The sequence below is a fragment of the Branchiostoma floridae genome, chromosome 19 (genome assembly GCF_000003815.2).
Source record: "Branchiostoma floridae strain S238N-H82 chromosome 19, Bfl_VNyyK, whole genome shotgun sequence".
Lineage (NCBI taxonomy): Eukaryota > Metazoa > Chordata > Leptocardii > Amphioxiformes > Branchiostomatidae > Branchiostoma > Branchiostoma floridae.
Window position 1 is genome coordinate 14,635,855 of NC_049997.1, and position 17,665 is coordinate 14,653,519.

At 39.7% G+C, this 17,665-nt stretch overlaps 3 protein-coding genes across 5 annotated transcripts in view; 2 read left to right on the forward strand and 1 right to left on the reverse strand.

Moving 5' to 3' along the window:
* The first annotated feature begins 1,566 nt into the window (after positions 1-1,566).
* LOC118406517 lies at positions 1,567-7,233 on the forward strand. The gene is made up of 3 exons (XM_035806579.1): positions 1,567-1,720; positions 3,057-3,276; positions 3,538-7,233. Exons 1-3 carry the CDS (start codon positions 1,567-1,569, stop codon positions 5,501-5,503), a joined length of 2,340 nt encoding a protein of 779 aa, XP_035662472.1. The 3' UTR covers positions 5,504-7,233.
* Positions 6,718-15,104, reverse strand: LOC118406383 (cyclin-C-like). The gene is made up of 12 exons (XM_035806366.1): positions 14,681-15,104; positions 14,057-14,163; positions 12,296-12,380; positions 11,837-11,906; positions 11,282-11,333; positions 10,961-11,016; positions 10,658-10,693; positions 9,805-9,896; positions 9,181-9,248; positions 8,717-8,796; positions 8,221-8,339; positions 6,718-7,567 (listed from the first exon to the last, which is right to left on the reverse strand). Exons 1-12 carry the CDS (start codon positions 14,710-14,712, stop codon positions 7,519-7,521), a joined length of 846 nt encoding a protein of 281 aa, XP_035662259.1. The 5' UTR covers positions 14,713-15,104; the 3' UTR covers positions 6,718-7,518.
* A 178-nt stretch (positions 15,105-15,282) lies between these two features.
* LOC118406381 (E3 ubiquitin-protein ligase Mdm2-like) overlaps positions 15,283-17,665 on the forward strand; it is a 15,009-nt gene continuing 12,626 nt past the window's right edge. For 2 of the 3 annotated variants that reach the window (XM_035806361.1, XM_035806363.1), the window contains exons 1-2: positions 15,283-15,437; positions 16,626-16,900. In XM_035806361.1, the coding sequence (XP_035662254.1) occupies positions 16,637-16,900 (264 nt within the window). In that variant the 5' untranslated portion in view covers positions 15,283-15,437; positions 16,626-16,636. Of the gene's footprint in view, positions 15,442-16,625; positions 16,901-17,665 lie in introns of all 3 variants that reach the window. The other variant, XM_035806362.1, reaches the window with a different exon arrangement.

The window sequence follows — 17,665 nt, forward strand, 5'->3', positions numbered from 1 at the left end:
GTATACCATACCTTGCCATTAGAAACAGTGGCTGTACTAATCCAAGTTGAGCAAAGTTGATGACAATTCTTATTGCTTCCAAAGTAACGTTAATTGGAACAGGCATACTCAGAGATATAGTTTTCAGTACTTTCGGTATTTCATTTCTTGTTGTGTTGACCATCTGCGGAGTTGAACAAGATTTCTGTTGTTTTTTTCGAAATCAGGCGAAAATCAAAACGCGAGGATGTCATTTATACTAGAATTCACTTTCGGATGCCTTACCTTAACAGACTTGATTATTTGGTCCATCTATTTGGTGCTGAAATTCTTTAACGTATAAAAACCTACTTACCTACCCAGCCCCTGTAAAAACAGAATAGTACAACCTTGGCATTAGAAACAGGAGCAGTACAAATCCAAGTCGAGCAAAGTTGACGACAATTCTTATTGCTCTCAAAGTAACGTTAATTGGGGCGGGCATATCCAGGTCTAAATATATCCACTAGACACTAAACAGCCTTCTTACACCGTGGGAGGTTCACCCTGTTTCGCGATGCTCAATTGAAAACCAATTTTTATCCGAAACCCGAGCGCAACTAACGACGGTTAATGACGTCATTACCAAGCTGAAAGACGTCTGAAGAGACTACAGTTTCAAGTCGAGGGAAAATGAAATGTAAATTTCGTCGTTTTCTGGTTACTTTCATGTCTCTTTCATGAAGTTATGATATCAACTATGTGGTCACTACAGGGTACTGACTCGAAATAACCTTACTGTGTGTGGCCGAGTATTACACACGTTGTAGACAGGCTAGTGACCGTCCTTAACTCCAAAAGAGTGTTACTTGCGGGTAGATACTAATTTAGGAAGTGAAAAATAATACTTCTTCACATTTTACAGTAACGTACCCAATTTATTCTACTAAACTCACAACGGTACTAGTACTCTCTAATCAAAGCTGGCTGTATATATGGCTGAATACAATGTGTCTGACGAGGCCTGACAAAGGCTATGTTAAACCATTTGAGCGGAGATTTTGCGCCTTCTTCGTATGCACATCGCCCCTCGTTTCTGCCAAAACGTTTCATGATGGAAGTGTCTATATGTATATAAGGAATGCATGGGTAGGGTCTCCATGGATTTCTTTAGTGATGTTTATATTGTTTTAAACATACACGTCACGTTGTTTACCACAAGCTTAAGTGGAAATCTGCAAAAAGTTCTCTGATTTATGTACTCTTTGATATATCTATTGAAAAAAAAAACAATCGGAGTTTCGTGCTCCTTGTAACTCGGCCATGACATGTTGACTTGGTTATTGGTATATGGATGACATCAGCGTGCATCGATTTTCATCCGTTTCCAAACGAAATATAACCATACTGTAAAAATAGTAAATATATGCTTTAAGTTGCAAAAATAACATTGGAAAACGGATGCTGATGTTGTTCTAATCCTACCATGTTACCGATCTTGTGCTCTCGGGAAAGGTATTTACTATTTTGCACAACTTTTCTCACTCCAGTCTCAGCTGTCTCTAAATGTGCTTTAGCATTTGTTATTATATTTCAAATTGCGACGTTATGACTACACGCGGACTGACTTCAACTCCTACTCTGCTTGCAGGTCTGGAGAAACCCGTGCACCCAAACCATGACAGCCGGGTAAAGTACGTCCTCACCGTGAGTGGTCATGACAACGACTTGGGTCTGATACAAGCAGGTGGGAGCTACAACGGTGAGTTAAACTAAGAATTTTTTTCTTCTTGAGTTGAATTCTTTCAATGAATTTATTGACATTGAGGTCACACATAAATGGAAGTCTGAACGGCGTTGATATTAACAATTGAAACACGGGTTGACAAATATATACATTCCGCCTGATATGACGCCCATTATTTAGTACATAATAGAACTAATAATATGGCCAAATTGTATACATGTAGATTGGTTGAATTATTGTCTTTGAATTATAATCTGCATGAAAAATGGATGTATAGTTTTCACTCTTCATGGATTTTTTAAGTGTGTATGCATGTCCGGTGGAGTATCTAAAAAAACCTCTGGATGGACTGCGATGGCATTTGGTACATTAGTAGATCGATATTTTTGACCTGACAGTCTTCTTGGATTTTTGGCCTCCTAGTGACCGACTTTGCAACAGACCTTTCTCTTCTGCGTGTCCGGTAGAATATCGTAACATTTGTTGATAGATGTGGTGTTTTTGTTACATTTTTGGTCGTACGTCGGTCGGGCAGCCAGAAACACAGCATGTTTTAGGCATATCTACTTACGAGGGGCATTCAATAAGTGATGCCCCTGACCCACTTTCAGTTGTCTGATCTAAATGAAATTTTGCATGTGTAATGAGTCATATCTCTATGGGTTATGTTGCAAAAAACAGCTCTGAACTAATTGTGGTTACTGATTTACTGGTGTTTGAACTGAGTCAGGTGTGAGATGGAGCAGGTGTGAAATGGAGCAAGTTGAGTGTCGCGCAGTGATCCGGTTTTTGTATTTGAAAGGACGCACACCAAAGGGGACTTTTGATGAAATGAAAAACACTTATGGTGATGATGCCCCATCATATGACCTTGTAAAACGCTGGCATCCTGAATTCAAACAAGGTCGGAAGTCTGTGGAAACAGCTCCCAGACCTGGTCGTCCCTCTTCTGCCATTGATGAGGCATCTGTCGGAGGACCAACCTGGGATGTCCTACAAGAACGGTGTCCAGAGCTACATCAAATGATGGGAGAAATGCAAAACTCTGGGTGGTTCCTATGAAGAGAAAGACTAATACCTGTGCCAAGTTTCATTAATCTCCTGCTATGGGAAATGGGTCAGGGACATTACTTATTGAATGCCCCTCGTATCGTCCATCATCTGCTAAGGCTATGGGGCATGGTAATTGTTACAACTTTTCTGATCACATAACCCGACTACAAAAAGCTGCGTTCCTGTTCTAAGTTAGTACTAGAGACAAACTCAAGAATTTTGCAAGTAATATTACAATACTGCTGCAGTCTGATTACTTCAATCAAGTTCAATGCCTAACTTTTCCGTCCTCTTGTAGTGTCCTTATCGGGACAGTACGGATCACAGTTCCGCCAGCTTGTGGTGGTGGCCAGCCGGGGACGACTTCAACCCCTCCCGGGTGTCTCTGGGCTGCGTGCCGGTACATGTCTCGGGCTCTCCACGGTCACAAACACAGACAACCGAACCACGAACACGGTCTTTTTCACCTGGGTGGCACCTGACGAGCGCCCTCTGGATGAAGAATGTGTTACGATCAGGTTGGTATACATTTATTCAAGTCTCTGTAATACCCCCTTCACATGTAGCGAAAATCGATCGGACGACGGGTCTGCGAGCTCTAAATTACGAGGAGGCATGACCCTGACGGGAAGGGGGGACTGCATACACTGCTAATAAAACATAAGTACATCATGCTAAAGAGGAACTACGTTTCTTCTAATTCATTTGCTGCAGAGAATTTTGCTGCTTTCCTCAATAACGTATTCTAATAACCTCTTGATTTGTTGTTTATCATGCAGGGCGGCTGTCGTCGATGATAAACAGTTTCTCTATCAAAACGATGACCCACTGACCGCACAACTGTGCAGCTCATCATGGAAGCAAAGAAACCCGTCGAAACAAAGCAAAACTTCAACCTTACAGTCACCTCTGAGAAGGAAACCGACTCCATCCTCGTCTACCCGACCAGAATCAGTCCTCTCTTCGCGAAACCAAAATCACGACAGTGCTGAAAAGGAAGGCATACATGTGTATCAAGCTAAAGACAACATAGAAAGCAGTACTGTAACAGTGAATTCTCAACTACAAGACTTTCCAATGAGAGAGATGCTTCAAAGCATGAACGGAGGGTATCGCACAGGGAAGAGGAAGACACAACCACAATCCCGCCGCTTTAGAAACCTCCTGAACATTTTGGTGAGACATCGAAGAGAATCTCCGTCGTCGCGGACAGACTTGGCCACAACGACCGAGGACGACCGATCGCTGAAGTGGCGGCTGATATCAAAGGCGTGCTGTCGGTCAGGCAGTCGTTTTGGAAGCAAGCCTCATCCTACAGACTGTGACGAGGCGTCCAGGAAGTTTGTATCCCGCAACATTGCCGAACTAACGCACCTACAGCCCGTCTGTGTCGAACAATTTTCCCTCTGTTGCAAGGCAAAACAGAAAGAAGGAGGCTACCTCATTGACAGTAGCGATGCAGGACGAGAAGATCAACCAACAGACGATAGCACTGATCAGCGAGCATCATCTGAAACAGCGATATCTGACTCACCGACTGGAGCCAGTTCATCCACAGCTGTTGGGAAAGAAATATCAACTCAGCAAGCTTGCTGCCTCAACGGACTAAGAACCGCCTACGACTCTGACAAGAGCTGCGTCGACGAAGGCAAGACTTACGCCAATCAAACGGATGCTGATGAGCAGGAATATGCTGATGCGGCAACGGCCTGCCTGGCGGAGTTCTCGCGATGTTGCGAGGAGCTACGAGAGCATGTCGGAGGGAGTCACCTGCCACATGTAGATGTGTCCACTCTACAACTAGTACAAGACCTGCAGTTAGAGCAACACTGTTGTAGACAAGGGTCCGTTGAGGGACTATCACCTGAAGCAGACTGTGAGCAGAGTGCCACGGAGTATGTCCGGCTACCGCTCAGAAATTCCACCGACAGGCAACTGCAGTGTTCCGGCAAGTACACGGAGTGTTGCTCGGCAAGACAGGCTCAGAATGCCAACCTAATAGCACTGATCTATCCAAGTATTCGTCACAACAAAACCCTAAAGACAGCTTCGCTATTCAAAAACGTAACAACTGATGATGTTCAGAGCCAAAGCACTGACATTGGCTCTATCATAGATAGAATTTGGACACTGGAACCCCAAGTAACAAACGTCTTACAGTCAGAAACAACGCCTTTAAGGATGGAAGAGGAGGACTCTAGCCAGTCTGAACAGAGTTCGGCAGCCCTCACTAACTTTGACAGAAATGGCATGATTCAACCTGTCACCGAAGTAGACAATCCCAGTCAACTCGCTGAAGGTCCAACTACCGCCCCCTTGCGACCTGTTACTGAAGGACACATGACACAGTCAATCTTTGAGAGATCAAGGGAACCCACAGCTAGTCCCAGCCCAATGGCACAACGTTCACAAAGCCCACTGAGCTGGTACGACATTGGCACCGACACGTTGGTAGTGCTCTCAAAACACAGGCGGACACTGCGGCTGTGCTGTCTGCAGGGTAAAGCGGTAGATGTCGACACTGACCACCCAGAGTCCTGCCAACTGGACGCGGAAAGCTACACGAGTGGAACACGCCTAACTGACCGAGTGAAACAGTGCTGCAAGGACATTTTTGTGCACTGCTGTGAAAGTATGGACCCGGGACACAGGGGGACGACGTTAACTCGAGCCTCCGTCAGCAACATCAGGCGGTTACTGACGTACAGCGGGGAGAACACAAACAGAGACAGATACTACAGCTGATCTGCAAAGAAACTTTCTGCAAGGAAACTGAACATACAATCTTATCCAACCCATTCTCCTATGCAGAGCATCACCGATGGCTAGTACAATATACCTTGTGATGCTCTGGGCTGAGTTTTTCCTTTTTTTTATTTCTTTGGGGTTGGCCTCAGACCAGATGTCAGCCAATCAGAGAATCACCTGACAGTTTTCCTTTAATAGCTAAGCCAATAAGGTTAGAGGCCATAGCCAAGAAATTGGAAACCTCAGCCCAATTTTGCAGAGCCTCAAGATGTTACATTGTATTGGTCACGGGTGAGACTTTGCAAGGGAGAATGATGCAACCCAATGTAGAAACAGTTTTACCAAATCTTTAGCCTTTTCTTTCCGCATTTTTAAGACATTACTGTCAGTCAGTGTATACAGACTATGAGACAAAAGCTGCACAAAAAAGGGAAAAATGGATCATAAGCTGATTATATGGAGATGGAGCGACAAGATGTGATGATGATACTATTCCACTACTGTAGACATGGTGTAAGCTTTGTTGACAAAAAAAGAGAGCAATTTTCAGAAAAGACTTGCAACAATTCTAGCATAGTTAGGACATGTGTCACAAAGACAACATACAATGATATAACTGAAGCACAATAACTATGGTAATGTACCAATGGACCAATCCTTAAAAGTCCCATCCACCACCAAAAAACCTTGCCACTCTCTCATTGGACTAACTGCTAATAGCCATTCTCTCATTGGTGGATCTACTGATTATAAAGGACAGTCAGGATTGGTCTATTGCTGTATGTCTAACATATGTACTCACAGCTGGCAATGTGAGAGAAATACGATACAATCATACAGATTATAGAAAATAGATTATAAATAATAGAATAATGATGACTGAAGTAGATGCCTATATATTCTGTCTTTGATAGACTATATTATATTAATTATTCATCGATAAATGACTTGGACTTGGATTTATGGCAGTGTGTACAAAAACATAGAAACAAATAAATTGTCTTCAAGGCTGTTTTAAAATGATGAAGTGTTGATTTCAATGTAAACAATAAAGTTATCTGTAAAAACTTGAATGCAAACTTTGTGCTAAAAGTTTTCTTTTAGACATTATAGCTTTAATGATGTCCATAGAGTCCGGCTATATCCTACTCCTTCTTATGATTACATCTAACCTGAAAATTCTGCCATTGCAACAGGACAAGACATGAACAGTATTTTAGACCAGCTTTATTCAAAGTCAAGACTGATAAAATATGACAACTTTTTGACATACGTTTGGCAGAGTATATTAATCAGGTGAGGTACAACTGGGCAAGAGTGTAACAACATAACTGGTAATGGATAAAAACTTCATTTGCAAAGAAAATGGAATGGTTTAGTTAGCAGCAAAATAATTCATATATCGTCCCTAACTTCATAGATAGTGAAAACCTTTCTATGGTGCATTACCATACAACTGAAAATATATAGAAGAAAAGTGTGCATGTTGTAACAGTGCTCCCTGGCAAAATTGTGTGGAATTTCACCTACATGCCCTGATTGAAAGGTTTTTGCCTTGAGCTTTGGACTAAATTCCAATACTGTACTTCTCCTAGGTTGCTTTGGACAAAGACCTTTTTTTTCTTTGAATTGGAAAAAACAAAATGATGATAGTTATGCCTGGGGACTACTTGGAACTTCAAATATGGCAAAAAATTGCCCTGTACTATTACATGCCAAAATTCTTTTAAAAAAAGAACAAAACATATACTATTCGGCTTTTTTTAGCATGGTGGCTCCAAAAATATACATTGTACTTAGTGTAATGACTGACTTCATGAGTTCAAAAGGTAGGATTAAAACTTGTGGTCAAAGAAGAGTACCTTTTGACACATTTTCATACAGTACAAACTAAAACAATAAAACAGCACTGTGGTGCAGACGTAGACCCTGCATTTAGTCTGACGAGAGTCTGACATCGTATTACAACCTTACCAATGATGAGAGGCCCCCTAAACCCCATGTACAAAACACTACTTCTGAGAACCCCCTTGTGAGCCTTGTTTTCCATCTGATGATTGCCTGCAAGGAAATTACAAAACTATGTCACATCAGAAAAACCATATCTACATGTACATGACTTTGTTATTATCATGTGTCTCATTTGCATTTGTGGTGAAAATCAATGCATGCAATACTAAAACAAGAACTGACAGCATGAACTGCTACTTTGCAGAGCATGGTATCTTTTTAAAATATAAAAGCATAGTGCAACACAGAATGCAGCAGGATCAATTTAAAGGTATATTCAAACCAGTACCTAGCCCGTTTTAACTTTCCAGCAGAGCTTGAAAGAAATCTTGTACAACATGTAAGACATAAGAGTCCTAATTTCTTCACTCACTGAGGTTTTCGGAAAACCCTGTCCAGTTCAGACAGGGGAATGGTGCGGAGTACACTGTCCAGTCCAGTAAAGCCAATATAGGGCATTTTTCAAACCATAGTAAATTTGTAACCTATAGAACCACATTTTTTTATCTGACATGTGCAGAAATAACAGTGATGGTTAACGATTGTTAAGTTTTTTTTATGCAATTGTGTCACATTTGTTATTTCTGTAGCTTACAACTTATACCCCCACGCAGACCCTCTTTAAGACTGGACAAGTTTTTCCACTGTCCGGTCTGTACGTGTTTTTCTCAAAACCCACTCACTACACCTAAACAACTACTCACCCAGGCTGGGCAATTCTGGCTTTGGGCATCTTACTGAGCAGACTGAGGATCTCCTTCCTCTCATCGTACTGTTTCCACAGGTCGTACAGCCGCAGGATGACTCGTGTGATCTCTAACATCTGTGGAAACAACTGGCATCAAGACCTACCCACATACAAGATGTTATCGTCACAGTGTTCTCACCAGGATTTTTTCACAGCAAAGGGGCATCTTATAATTAGTGCAGCAAAGTCACGTGGTAAGCGACGCAGGTGTGAGCAATGTAATCAGTTTGAAGGAATCCTCCCCTGAAAATTTTTGCATTTAAAACTATTAGGAACACTATTTCCTGCATTTTTAGGGCCAAATTTAGTGAGATGAAGCCAGAATTCTTCACCTTTGTTACAAAGCAACAGAAAAAGTCACCTTCACTCATTGAATACAGCAAAATCACAGCATAAAGGATCCAAATCACATAATGAAAAAAGATTTCATAAAAACACCCAGAGACACCCACCTTTTCCATATCAACTGACAACTCTGCAAACCAGTGTTTAGCATCTTTCTGTAAGATGACACAGGCCATGTGCAGTGCAGCTATAGAGAGAAGGTTTAACATAGTGTCACATTTGAAACAAATATCAACGTAGACAGTACTGGTTAAAGAGAAAAAGGGCTTCAAATTTGAACACGACATTTATATCCCAAGATGACAAAGAAATGTTTCAGTCATACAAACACATATTCCCCATTACAAAAAAATTAGCATTTTATTCATTGGCACCTTAACATACAAAATGTCACATGATGAACTTTTACGTCAAAACTTAACATAGTGGTGCAACAAGATTAAATGTAGAACATTTCATACTTACCATGACCATGCCACAAGCTAACACAAAATATTTAAGAATTTACTATTCAGCTAGCTAGAATCATAGTAAGTGCAGCAAAACTAAAACAGTAAAAGAAAGAGCTTACCTAGTGCAATCATGAAAGGAGGATACAGTAGACAAACATCTGTCCGATAACTGTCATTAACTATTCGCCTGGAAACAACACCAGAAAGAAGAGTTAAACAAGATTCTTGCTTATGAAAACTATGATGCCATGTACGTATATGTATCAGCAAAAGGGCAACTGTAACTGTACATCATTGCATTTTTTTTCACATTCCACTACTAAAACAAGACAATACATGTCATCTCAAATTGTTGAATATACTTATTCTTCTATGCAAAGTCTTGCCAAAAATATAGAGCCTTGCCAAAAATATACCTTGGGAAGGCTCTGCTAACTCATTGGCTATACATTACAGGGATGAGGTTTTCAACATTTGTAGGTGTGACCTCTAACCAATTGTCAGGCAATCAGAGAATTGCCCAACTGTTTTCCTTTGGTAATTTGATTCTCTGATTGGATAACAAGGCCCTGAAAGGCCAATTTAGCAGATCCTCCCTGAGGTACAAAATGTACATTGTACATACATATTGTATAGGCCATGGATGGGGCTCTGCAAGAAGCCCTATAACTAAAAACTAGAATGTGTTTGACTACATTGTCCTATTATCTCTATATAGGCATACATCATGATTCTGTACCCACCATGCTAGAGGCAAGACTGTGTCCTCCTGCCCCATGTCCTGTACATAAGAGGTCAGAGGTCGGTAGGGGTGGTACACAACCAAGCAGCAGTCCTGTTCACAAGATATAAAGGCTGTATTATAAACTGGTACAAGAACACACAGACACATACAGAGACATAGAAATACACTAGAAGTTATGTCATGACTAAAAGGTGGTATCTCACTGCACTCGGGGCACCGGTGCAGCACTGCAGGGTTCCTTCACTGCGGCACTGTTGTGATATTTGCGTCAATTTTTTATGATTTGGATATTGCATAATGCGTAAAATTACGACTTAGAAGACAACAAAAGACACAAAATGTAAGAAAATTTGTTATTTACTGTATGTCTGAAATTCGTTACGTAATCTTTCAAACCCTTAATCAATATGTCAAAGCTTTGGTTTACAAAATAAGATTTCCATAATCTATAAAATAGACATTGTGAAGTACAGACATATAGGTAGATGATAAAATAACCAATGCATTCCTCTACTACTCTTTTTCTTCCACTTCTAACTTGGTTCTTCCCCTTCTCTCTTTTCATCTGTCGATGAAGGTTAGACATCCAAGTAAGCAGATACGACAAAAAGCAGTTACTCAAGCAACTGGATATGATTTTGGAAACAGTCATATGTTTCAGGTAACATCCATCATCTTTTGTCAGTTACACTAATGTTACCAGAAACGTCTGACCATTTCCAAAATCATATACAGTTGCTTGAGTAATTGCAATTTCATCAAATCTTTTCATCTGTTTTTAAACTTTTTCTTTCACTTGGTTGCTCTCTTTCTCATACATATGTGGCAAATGCAAAAAGACTTTAACTCACCATCATTTCTAATAGGTAGAATTCACATTCTAGTACCTGAAAAACATTTCATTATGCATGGTTTAGACTTTGAATACAAACTAAATGTCACTTAAGGAAAACATCACAATAAACAAAGTACATTACTATCGAATAACTCCAGCAAATCAAAGATTAGTTGCTGCATTAAAAAGTGATTAATCATTGACAAGAAATTCAATAATAACACTGTTTCAGCTTTCAAGATTATAATTCACAGAAATACATCAGGGATAGATAATCACCTGAAAACACATCTTAACGCAAACAGAAGGGAAAACTTACATGGTTTATTCTATAGGGAAATTCCTGGTTGAAGGCATAGGAAAACTTGTTCTTTACTGCAATGGAAGATAAATGGGAAGATTGTCATTTCTGAAGACAAAAATTGAATCTTAAGTCTTAAGACTAAAAATCAAGTTGTCAAGCACTGAAGTTCTGGTCTTATCTGTATTACACATTGCTGAAAGTGTCAATCTATGATACCAGTAATCATGATTTAGAATTAGATGGTCAAGACAGCCATTACACAAATGGTAGGCAAAGAGTAGCTTAAAAGGCCCTGCACCTGAGGTGTTGCCAACAATGCTTTAACAAAATACTCACTGACAGTCTGGCATGCTGTTATGAGTCTACTATTTGATATGACTCCAAACTCCTGAAATATACAAAACAAGAATGGTTTCTCAATAACAGTAATTAGTCAATACATAGAGTGAATAATCAGTGATACACAGTGTAATAGAAAAAAATTTTAACACCCCCTTCAATAAAACAATAAAAGCAAAAAACCCCAAAAGAGGTTGAAATAACCTCCCGTATTTCAACTTCCTTGGACCCCCTTTCCACAAGAATCTGCAACCACTGAGAACCCAACCATTTAACAGATTGCTTAACAAATTTCTTATATATCAAGAACAAATTCTTTTTTAACTATGTATTTTGCTGTCTTTTTTTTAATCATACTTAATCATTGTGTATCATTTCCAATTGTAAATTCAAGGGCCACATAAATTGTTAATATCTAGTAGAAAGGGGCTTGGATGATATACATGACATTGTAGTAAAATAAGCCCAAATTCAGAAGTTGCCGTTTTAAATACAATGTATGGAACACTGTTCTAGGAGAGAGTGAGAGGGAGTAATAAATATTTTAATTACCTCCACTTTTGAAGCCAGGAACACACAGGTAGGTCCCATCAGTAGTGGGTCTATTGTCCTAAAGGAATACCTGGAACAGTAGAGATGTATCAGTGGACCAGATTTTAGACAAATTAAAAAATGAACAGATTATACCAGCAAGCATTCACATGTCTGGGGGCTTACTAGTGCAGGACCAAGAAAATAACAAGAGCGAAGTAGAGGAGAGCTGCAGCCAAACTTGGTCTAAAACAGTGGCAGCTAATAGTATTCTTTACTTGAAGATGGGATTTTAAAATGTCGGATAATCCACCAAACCATTCTTTTGAGTATAGTCAATTCACAAATTTTCCCAGATAATTAGGTCCAGGTTCATCTCAAAGCGATGTGACTCCACTGCCCACCCCAAAAAAGTCTTGGGTCAATAATATTATTATCAGGATATGTACTAATCAACATATTCTGAGAATGATTACTCACTTGGAATAAAATCTTTTAAAGTAAACTGTTGCCGTGGCAATGACCTGTTGTCTAAGTTTCAGTTGCTCTCCGACTGCCTGGATCACTGGAAAATATTGTTACATACATCAAATATAAACAGGCTTACAACAAAAAAAGCAGTCTGAGACTATTCACATTACTAGAGTTCATCGAACACATCCCTTCGCCAAATAATCATGCCTTTATTAATACTTTAAGGTCTTTTTCATGTATTACTAAATAGTACCTACCCCAATAGCAAATGACTGCATGAACTTGTGTTCCTCACAAACCCATAAATGCTACCAAAGATAACCTTCTTGGCCAACTGGTGACAATGGAATTATGTACACTGTTGTGATACTTTCTAGCGCAACTTTCATAGTGCTTTGTTAAAATCATGTAGTCTCTACCAGACTCCAGCCTGGCCGAATAGTATTGATGATAGGGGGCATTGGACTGTGACCAAAGATGACCTCAGTGGTAGCATCCCTGGTCAATCAGAATTTCATGCTTGTCAAGATGATTTTCACAGTGTTAGGGGTCCAGGTCACAAGGCTTCTCAGGCAAAACATCTGGCAAACAGCTGTGTCCTTAAATATAGGTCAAAATGAGATGCATCTGTATATAGAAAACACTGTTTATTTCTGTTAATTGCAGAACTTTCCCTAAGTAATTATATCAAATAGATGTTGATAATCAACCAAAGTACCTAGCTACCAAAAACAAAAAATATCCATCAATCTCCTCTGCAGTTATCCTTCTTAAAAGCTACAAACTATAAGACCCACTGCAGTTCCAAACAAGCTGCTAGGGGGCCCAAAATTAGACCATTGGCTCCTAGTACCAACAGCTATCCACCATTAAAAAATCATGAACCTGGCACTTCTGGAAAATTTAGGCGCAAACTTTGATGCTCACTTGCAGTACCAAAACAAGTCGCCAGGAGGCCCATTATCGAACTTGACCTTCCTTTCTGTGTCCCCTACCTATCAATCAAATATCATTAGCATCCATCAAGAACATCTCGAGTTATCTTGCATAGACAAACGCACTTACATACAAAGCCAGCTACAGCACCATAGGTAAAAGGTAGCTAAACCATTCTTGCACATGACAATCCTTTCCACAACCGCTAAACACCTGCCAAATATCGTGGAAATCGCCCAGCTACATTTTGACTTATGCTTCCCGAAAAAACACCAAAAAAAATACCAAGCTCGCTAATGTACCGTAGGAAAACGCCAGGTAACCCATTTTCGAACTAGGCATGCCTTTCAACAACCGCTACACACCTGCAAAAAATAAAAAAGTTCCATCCACAATTTCTCGAGTTATATTCTGTTGACCTACATACAGACCCAAGTCAAGCAAAAACATAATCTTCTTGGCGAAGCTAATTATCATATACTATTAGACATCATCATACAAATGTACAAATGTATATCTAGCCATGATGACACAGCTTATAGATGAATTCCACTTTTCCTTCATCCAGCCTTTTTCTTGCTGGCCGGGCCAGCTTGTTGCTCCCTTTGTCTTCCAAACCTCCTTTCCTGTGTGGCTGGGCACTAAAATCTCACCAACACTTCCTCACTGTTTGTGATCTATCAGTATTCCTACATTTCGTTTGTCTTTGAATTGCTGTGCCATTTTGGTGGATCTTGTTTTCAGCATTGTCAGATCCTATTCTGTGGGGAAAATGGAGCCTTCTGATTGGTCAACATTGTCTGGCTATATGATAATAGGTGTAAGTCTTACCCCCGCAGTAGAAGATGTGTACTTTCTGGTATTCATCATCAGGAAAGTTGGTCAGGTCGTCTTGCCGGTCACGAAGGAGATCTTGTTTATCCAGGATCCACTGTTGACTGCAAAATAACAACAAATGAAAATTCATTCTTCCCACCTAGATGTATCCTGTTTTAAAGTCAGCAACTGGAATGTCCCTGCAGTTCCAAAGAAAGCTACTAGAGGGCCCAAACTTATGTCACTTCTTAGCACCATAGCTCTCTACAGATCACAAATCATGGCCATAGCATGTCCAGAAAATGATACATATATATATATATATATATATATATATATATATATATCAAAGGAAATTCCTGCTGCAGTACCGTGGAAAGCCGCTAGTAGATCCATTTTCTTCCTTTCTGCGATCACCTTAAAACATGTTAACCTGAGTACCATCCTCCTTAGTTAGTGACCACTGGCTTAATAAAAATAAAATAAAAAGTGTTCCTAGAATTCTCATATGATTTTCTCCGATGATTTACCACGATAACAACAATGCAAAGCAATGGAGCTTAAGCTTAGTCCAAAAATTATGCCCCCCCGGGCCCCCCCCCCCCCCCTTTACAATGAAAGAAAACATTTGCAGCTTACCAGTGCGAGCTCTGCCAAAAGTTACCAGCCATTCCAAGAGAAAATAATTCTTACTTTACGGCCCAAACAAAATAATCATCGAAAACGAACGTCCATAAAGCATAAACAATAGATTTTCTCGACTTTTTTCCGGTGAAAATGTAACCGCGCAATCTTTTCTCAGGAAGACCTTTCCCCTATGACCTTTATCCTGATTCTTCCTGATTGTCGAAATATGTTAGATTGTCTGTCAAGATAGTGAAAGTAACAACGAGCAACGTTTATAACTGTATTGCAATATCAACATTTTGGATGGTAACTTTTCAGTGCCTGGTGATATACTTTATCCTATAAAATCCTTAAACTAGCCTTTAACGCGCTAAAATGAAGGCTAAAAATGAAAACTTGACAGTTGACATTTTAGCGTTACGTGATAGGGAACAAGTCTGCACAGGTACCTGAGGCAAACGCGGAGGGTTATTTCGTGAAGGGGCAAGAAAATAATCCAACAATTAAAATCACACATACAAGTAGATAGAAGAACAAAGACCAATAAATCTGATTAAATATCATAAATAGATATATTTTCAATTGTTTGCAAGTTTGGTTTGTGTCGTGTGAGTGTTGGTTGCAAGATAAGGGGCAGAAAGTTGGACGAATTACTGTATACGTCCGCCCTCAACCCCTGACCTCTGGATGGGACAGAATGTGGTCCACACGGAAATTCTGAGGCGATGTCGATTTTAGTTCCTTCTAACGACAAGTTAGACAACTAAACGTAAGTTACTAATGTTATTTAGGAGTATAAGAGTCCAGGATTAATGGGGGCCAGGTTTGTTAGAAGCTGTGAAAAAATAAGCTTTATTTTCGTAGAAATTATTTCGCTTTTTTTTGCGGGGGAGGGGGGTTTTGTAACGTTATAATTTTCGAGTTCTTGATACCTACAGTACTTTTATGACATGCCAAATCGTCCTTTCAAAATAACTTGCAGTTGATTAAAACTTTGCTTAAGTCATGCTAGAAACAATTGATATGATTTACGTTTACAGCATTATGTCTATATATGACGTGTAACACCTAACAATTTGTATATAGCCTATATACTCTTAGGTCAAACGTATACAAAGCCATAGTCTGTGTAACACAAACTCCGCTGTCCAGGGCTCTAACTGGCGGCGGATGTTTGGTGGGCTGCTATAAGCGAGATTTAATCAGGCTAACAAAGCCAGTCATACTTATTTTAGCATTTTCCGAGAGGCTGGCTACTACTAAAATGCCACTCTCCTTCACTCCCGCACAAATCAAATAAGCCCTTTCACAGAGATCAGAACACGTGTGTGGCAACATGAATTCTAGGTAATACTGTAAATGCAGAAATGTTCGCGGTGGATTAATGTTCGCAGTTTTTGCGGTGACCACGAACTTAAAACCACCGCGAACATTTTTCTATTATACTTGTAGTATTAGATTGCAGTCTATTGTAGCGAACTTAAAACCACAGCGAAAAATCCCTTTTCCCCGCTACCGCAAAATTAAATCCCCGCGAACTTAAATGCATTTACAGTATGTCAAAGGTAGAGCACCAGAAATGAGAACAGTCCTTGTCTCGACCATTGTTTCAATTTGCATAACAACGTCCAGGCGGGTTTTCTTTTTCCAGGCCTTTACCTTTGACATGCAATTGCATAACCTGTATCATATTTGATTTAAAGGTAACAAAAAATTTACAAACCCGGGTTGAATAGAGATGTGGGTTCTCTTGTTTTTCATAATGTATAGTATCTCTTGCATGTTTAAAATTAAAGGTGAGATTTGCCATGTCATGGTGACTATAATGGTAGTTGTCAGTAAATAACACAAAATTATGTTTGATAAGTTATACATTGATACAATCCAGTTTACTCTTTTAAAAACCTTTTACCAAAGAAATTTTTAAATCTTCCCTTTTTCTTGTCCTAATGTGCAGGTTAACCCACCATGCCTAAGGAGAAGCGGCGTAGAAACAGACGCCGCCGGCCCAAGGTGCCGCGCAAGTACAAACGGCAACAACGGTCATCCTCCGGCAGTTCGACAGACAGGAAGCAGCAGCGGAGAGTGGACGCTGTGATCAGCCAGGCCGCCCCGATCATAGCCACCACTATTCTGGCCTCCCAGGGACACTTTACTGAAGCCGGGGGTAGTGGTGGGCCGCAGCCGTCTACCAGCGGGGCCACAAGTTCAAGTGCCTGCAATGTGCCAAAGGTAGGCAATTCTTATAATTAGTACTGTATGTATTATGATGAAAGGCCACACCACTTTTATTTGCTGCTTCTCGGATTAGCCTGTCCATTTTTTTTTCATTTTCAAAAAAAGATTAAGTCCCGAGAAAAAGTAATACAGGTTTTGCTATCACAAGACATATTTTGTTTGCCATTTAGAGCCACATACACATAATTTCAGTTTAAAAACAATGCCTTTTATGGGAACAGGTTTTCTGCGCGTGGAGAATTTGTGTGCGCGTGAAAAAATTCCTGAAATATGTCAAAAAATTTTGCAGCAAGGAATTCTATGGCAGAAAAATTTGAACCTATGATATAATCTCCCATCTGTTACCTGAATTTTTGGTTTGAAAAAACCATGATTTTTAGATCCCTTGCATATTTTGAACATTTCAAAATCACCTAAATTTGACAGAAATACATGGAGAAATTACTCATATGAGGTTTTATATTGTAAAGTGTAACAATTTTGAGGCTTTTCTCCATTCTAGAAGCTTCATTTCATCTTTTTTGAAGCAGATTGTTTCACACGCAAATTTCAAACTTTTTTGCACGTGAAAAGTTAACATTTGAAAATCACTTGAAAATCACTCATATCAAGATTTTGTACTCTAGAATGCAACAATATGAGTATATGTAGGTAGTAGGTACTCAATCTCACTAGACTCCAGTTAGGATATTGGTGCTTTTCCCACAATGTTTCACATGTGATTCAAACCTAAACCTATAGATTTTGAGCCAACAACCC

Excerpts from the sequence above, each read along its gene's own strand:
- LOC118406517 (XM_035806579.1), top strand. The coding sequence starts at position 1,567 with ATGACTACACGCGGACTGACTTCAACTCCTACTCTGCTTGCAGGTCTG. Across the intron at positions 1,721-3,056 it reads AGCAGGTGGGAGCTACAACG|TGTCCTTATCGGGACAGTAC; the intron begins GTGAGTTAAACT and ends GTCCTCTTGTAG. Across the intron at positions 3,277-3,537 it reads GAAGAATGTGTTACGATCAG|GGCGGCTGTCGTCGATGATA; the intron begins GTTGGTATACAT and ends TTTATCATGCAG.
- LOC118406383 (XM_035806366.1), bottom strand. The coding sequence starts at position 14,712 with ATGGCTGGTAACTTTTGGCAGAGCTCGCACTG. Across the intron at positions 11,907-12,295 it reads TTTAAAAGATTTTATTCCAA|GTATTCCTTTAGGACAATAG; the intron begins GTGAGTAATCAT and ends CTACTGTTCCAG. Across the intron at positions 11,334-11,836 it reads TCCTGGCTTCAAAAGTGGAG|GAGTTTGGAGTCATATCAAA; the intron begins GTAATTAAAATA and ends TGTATATTTCAG.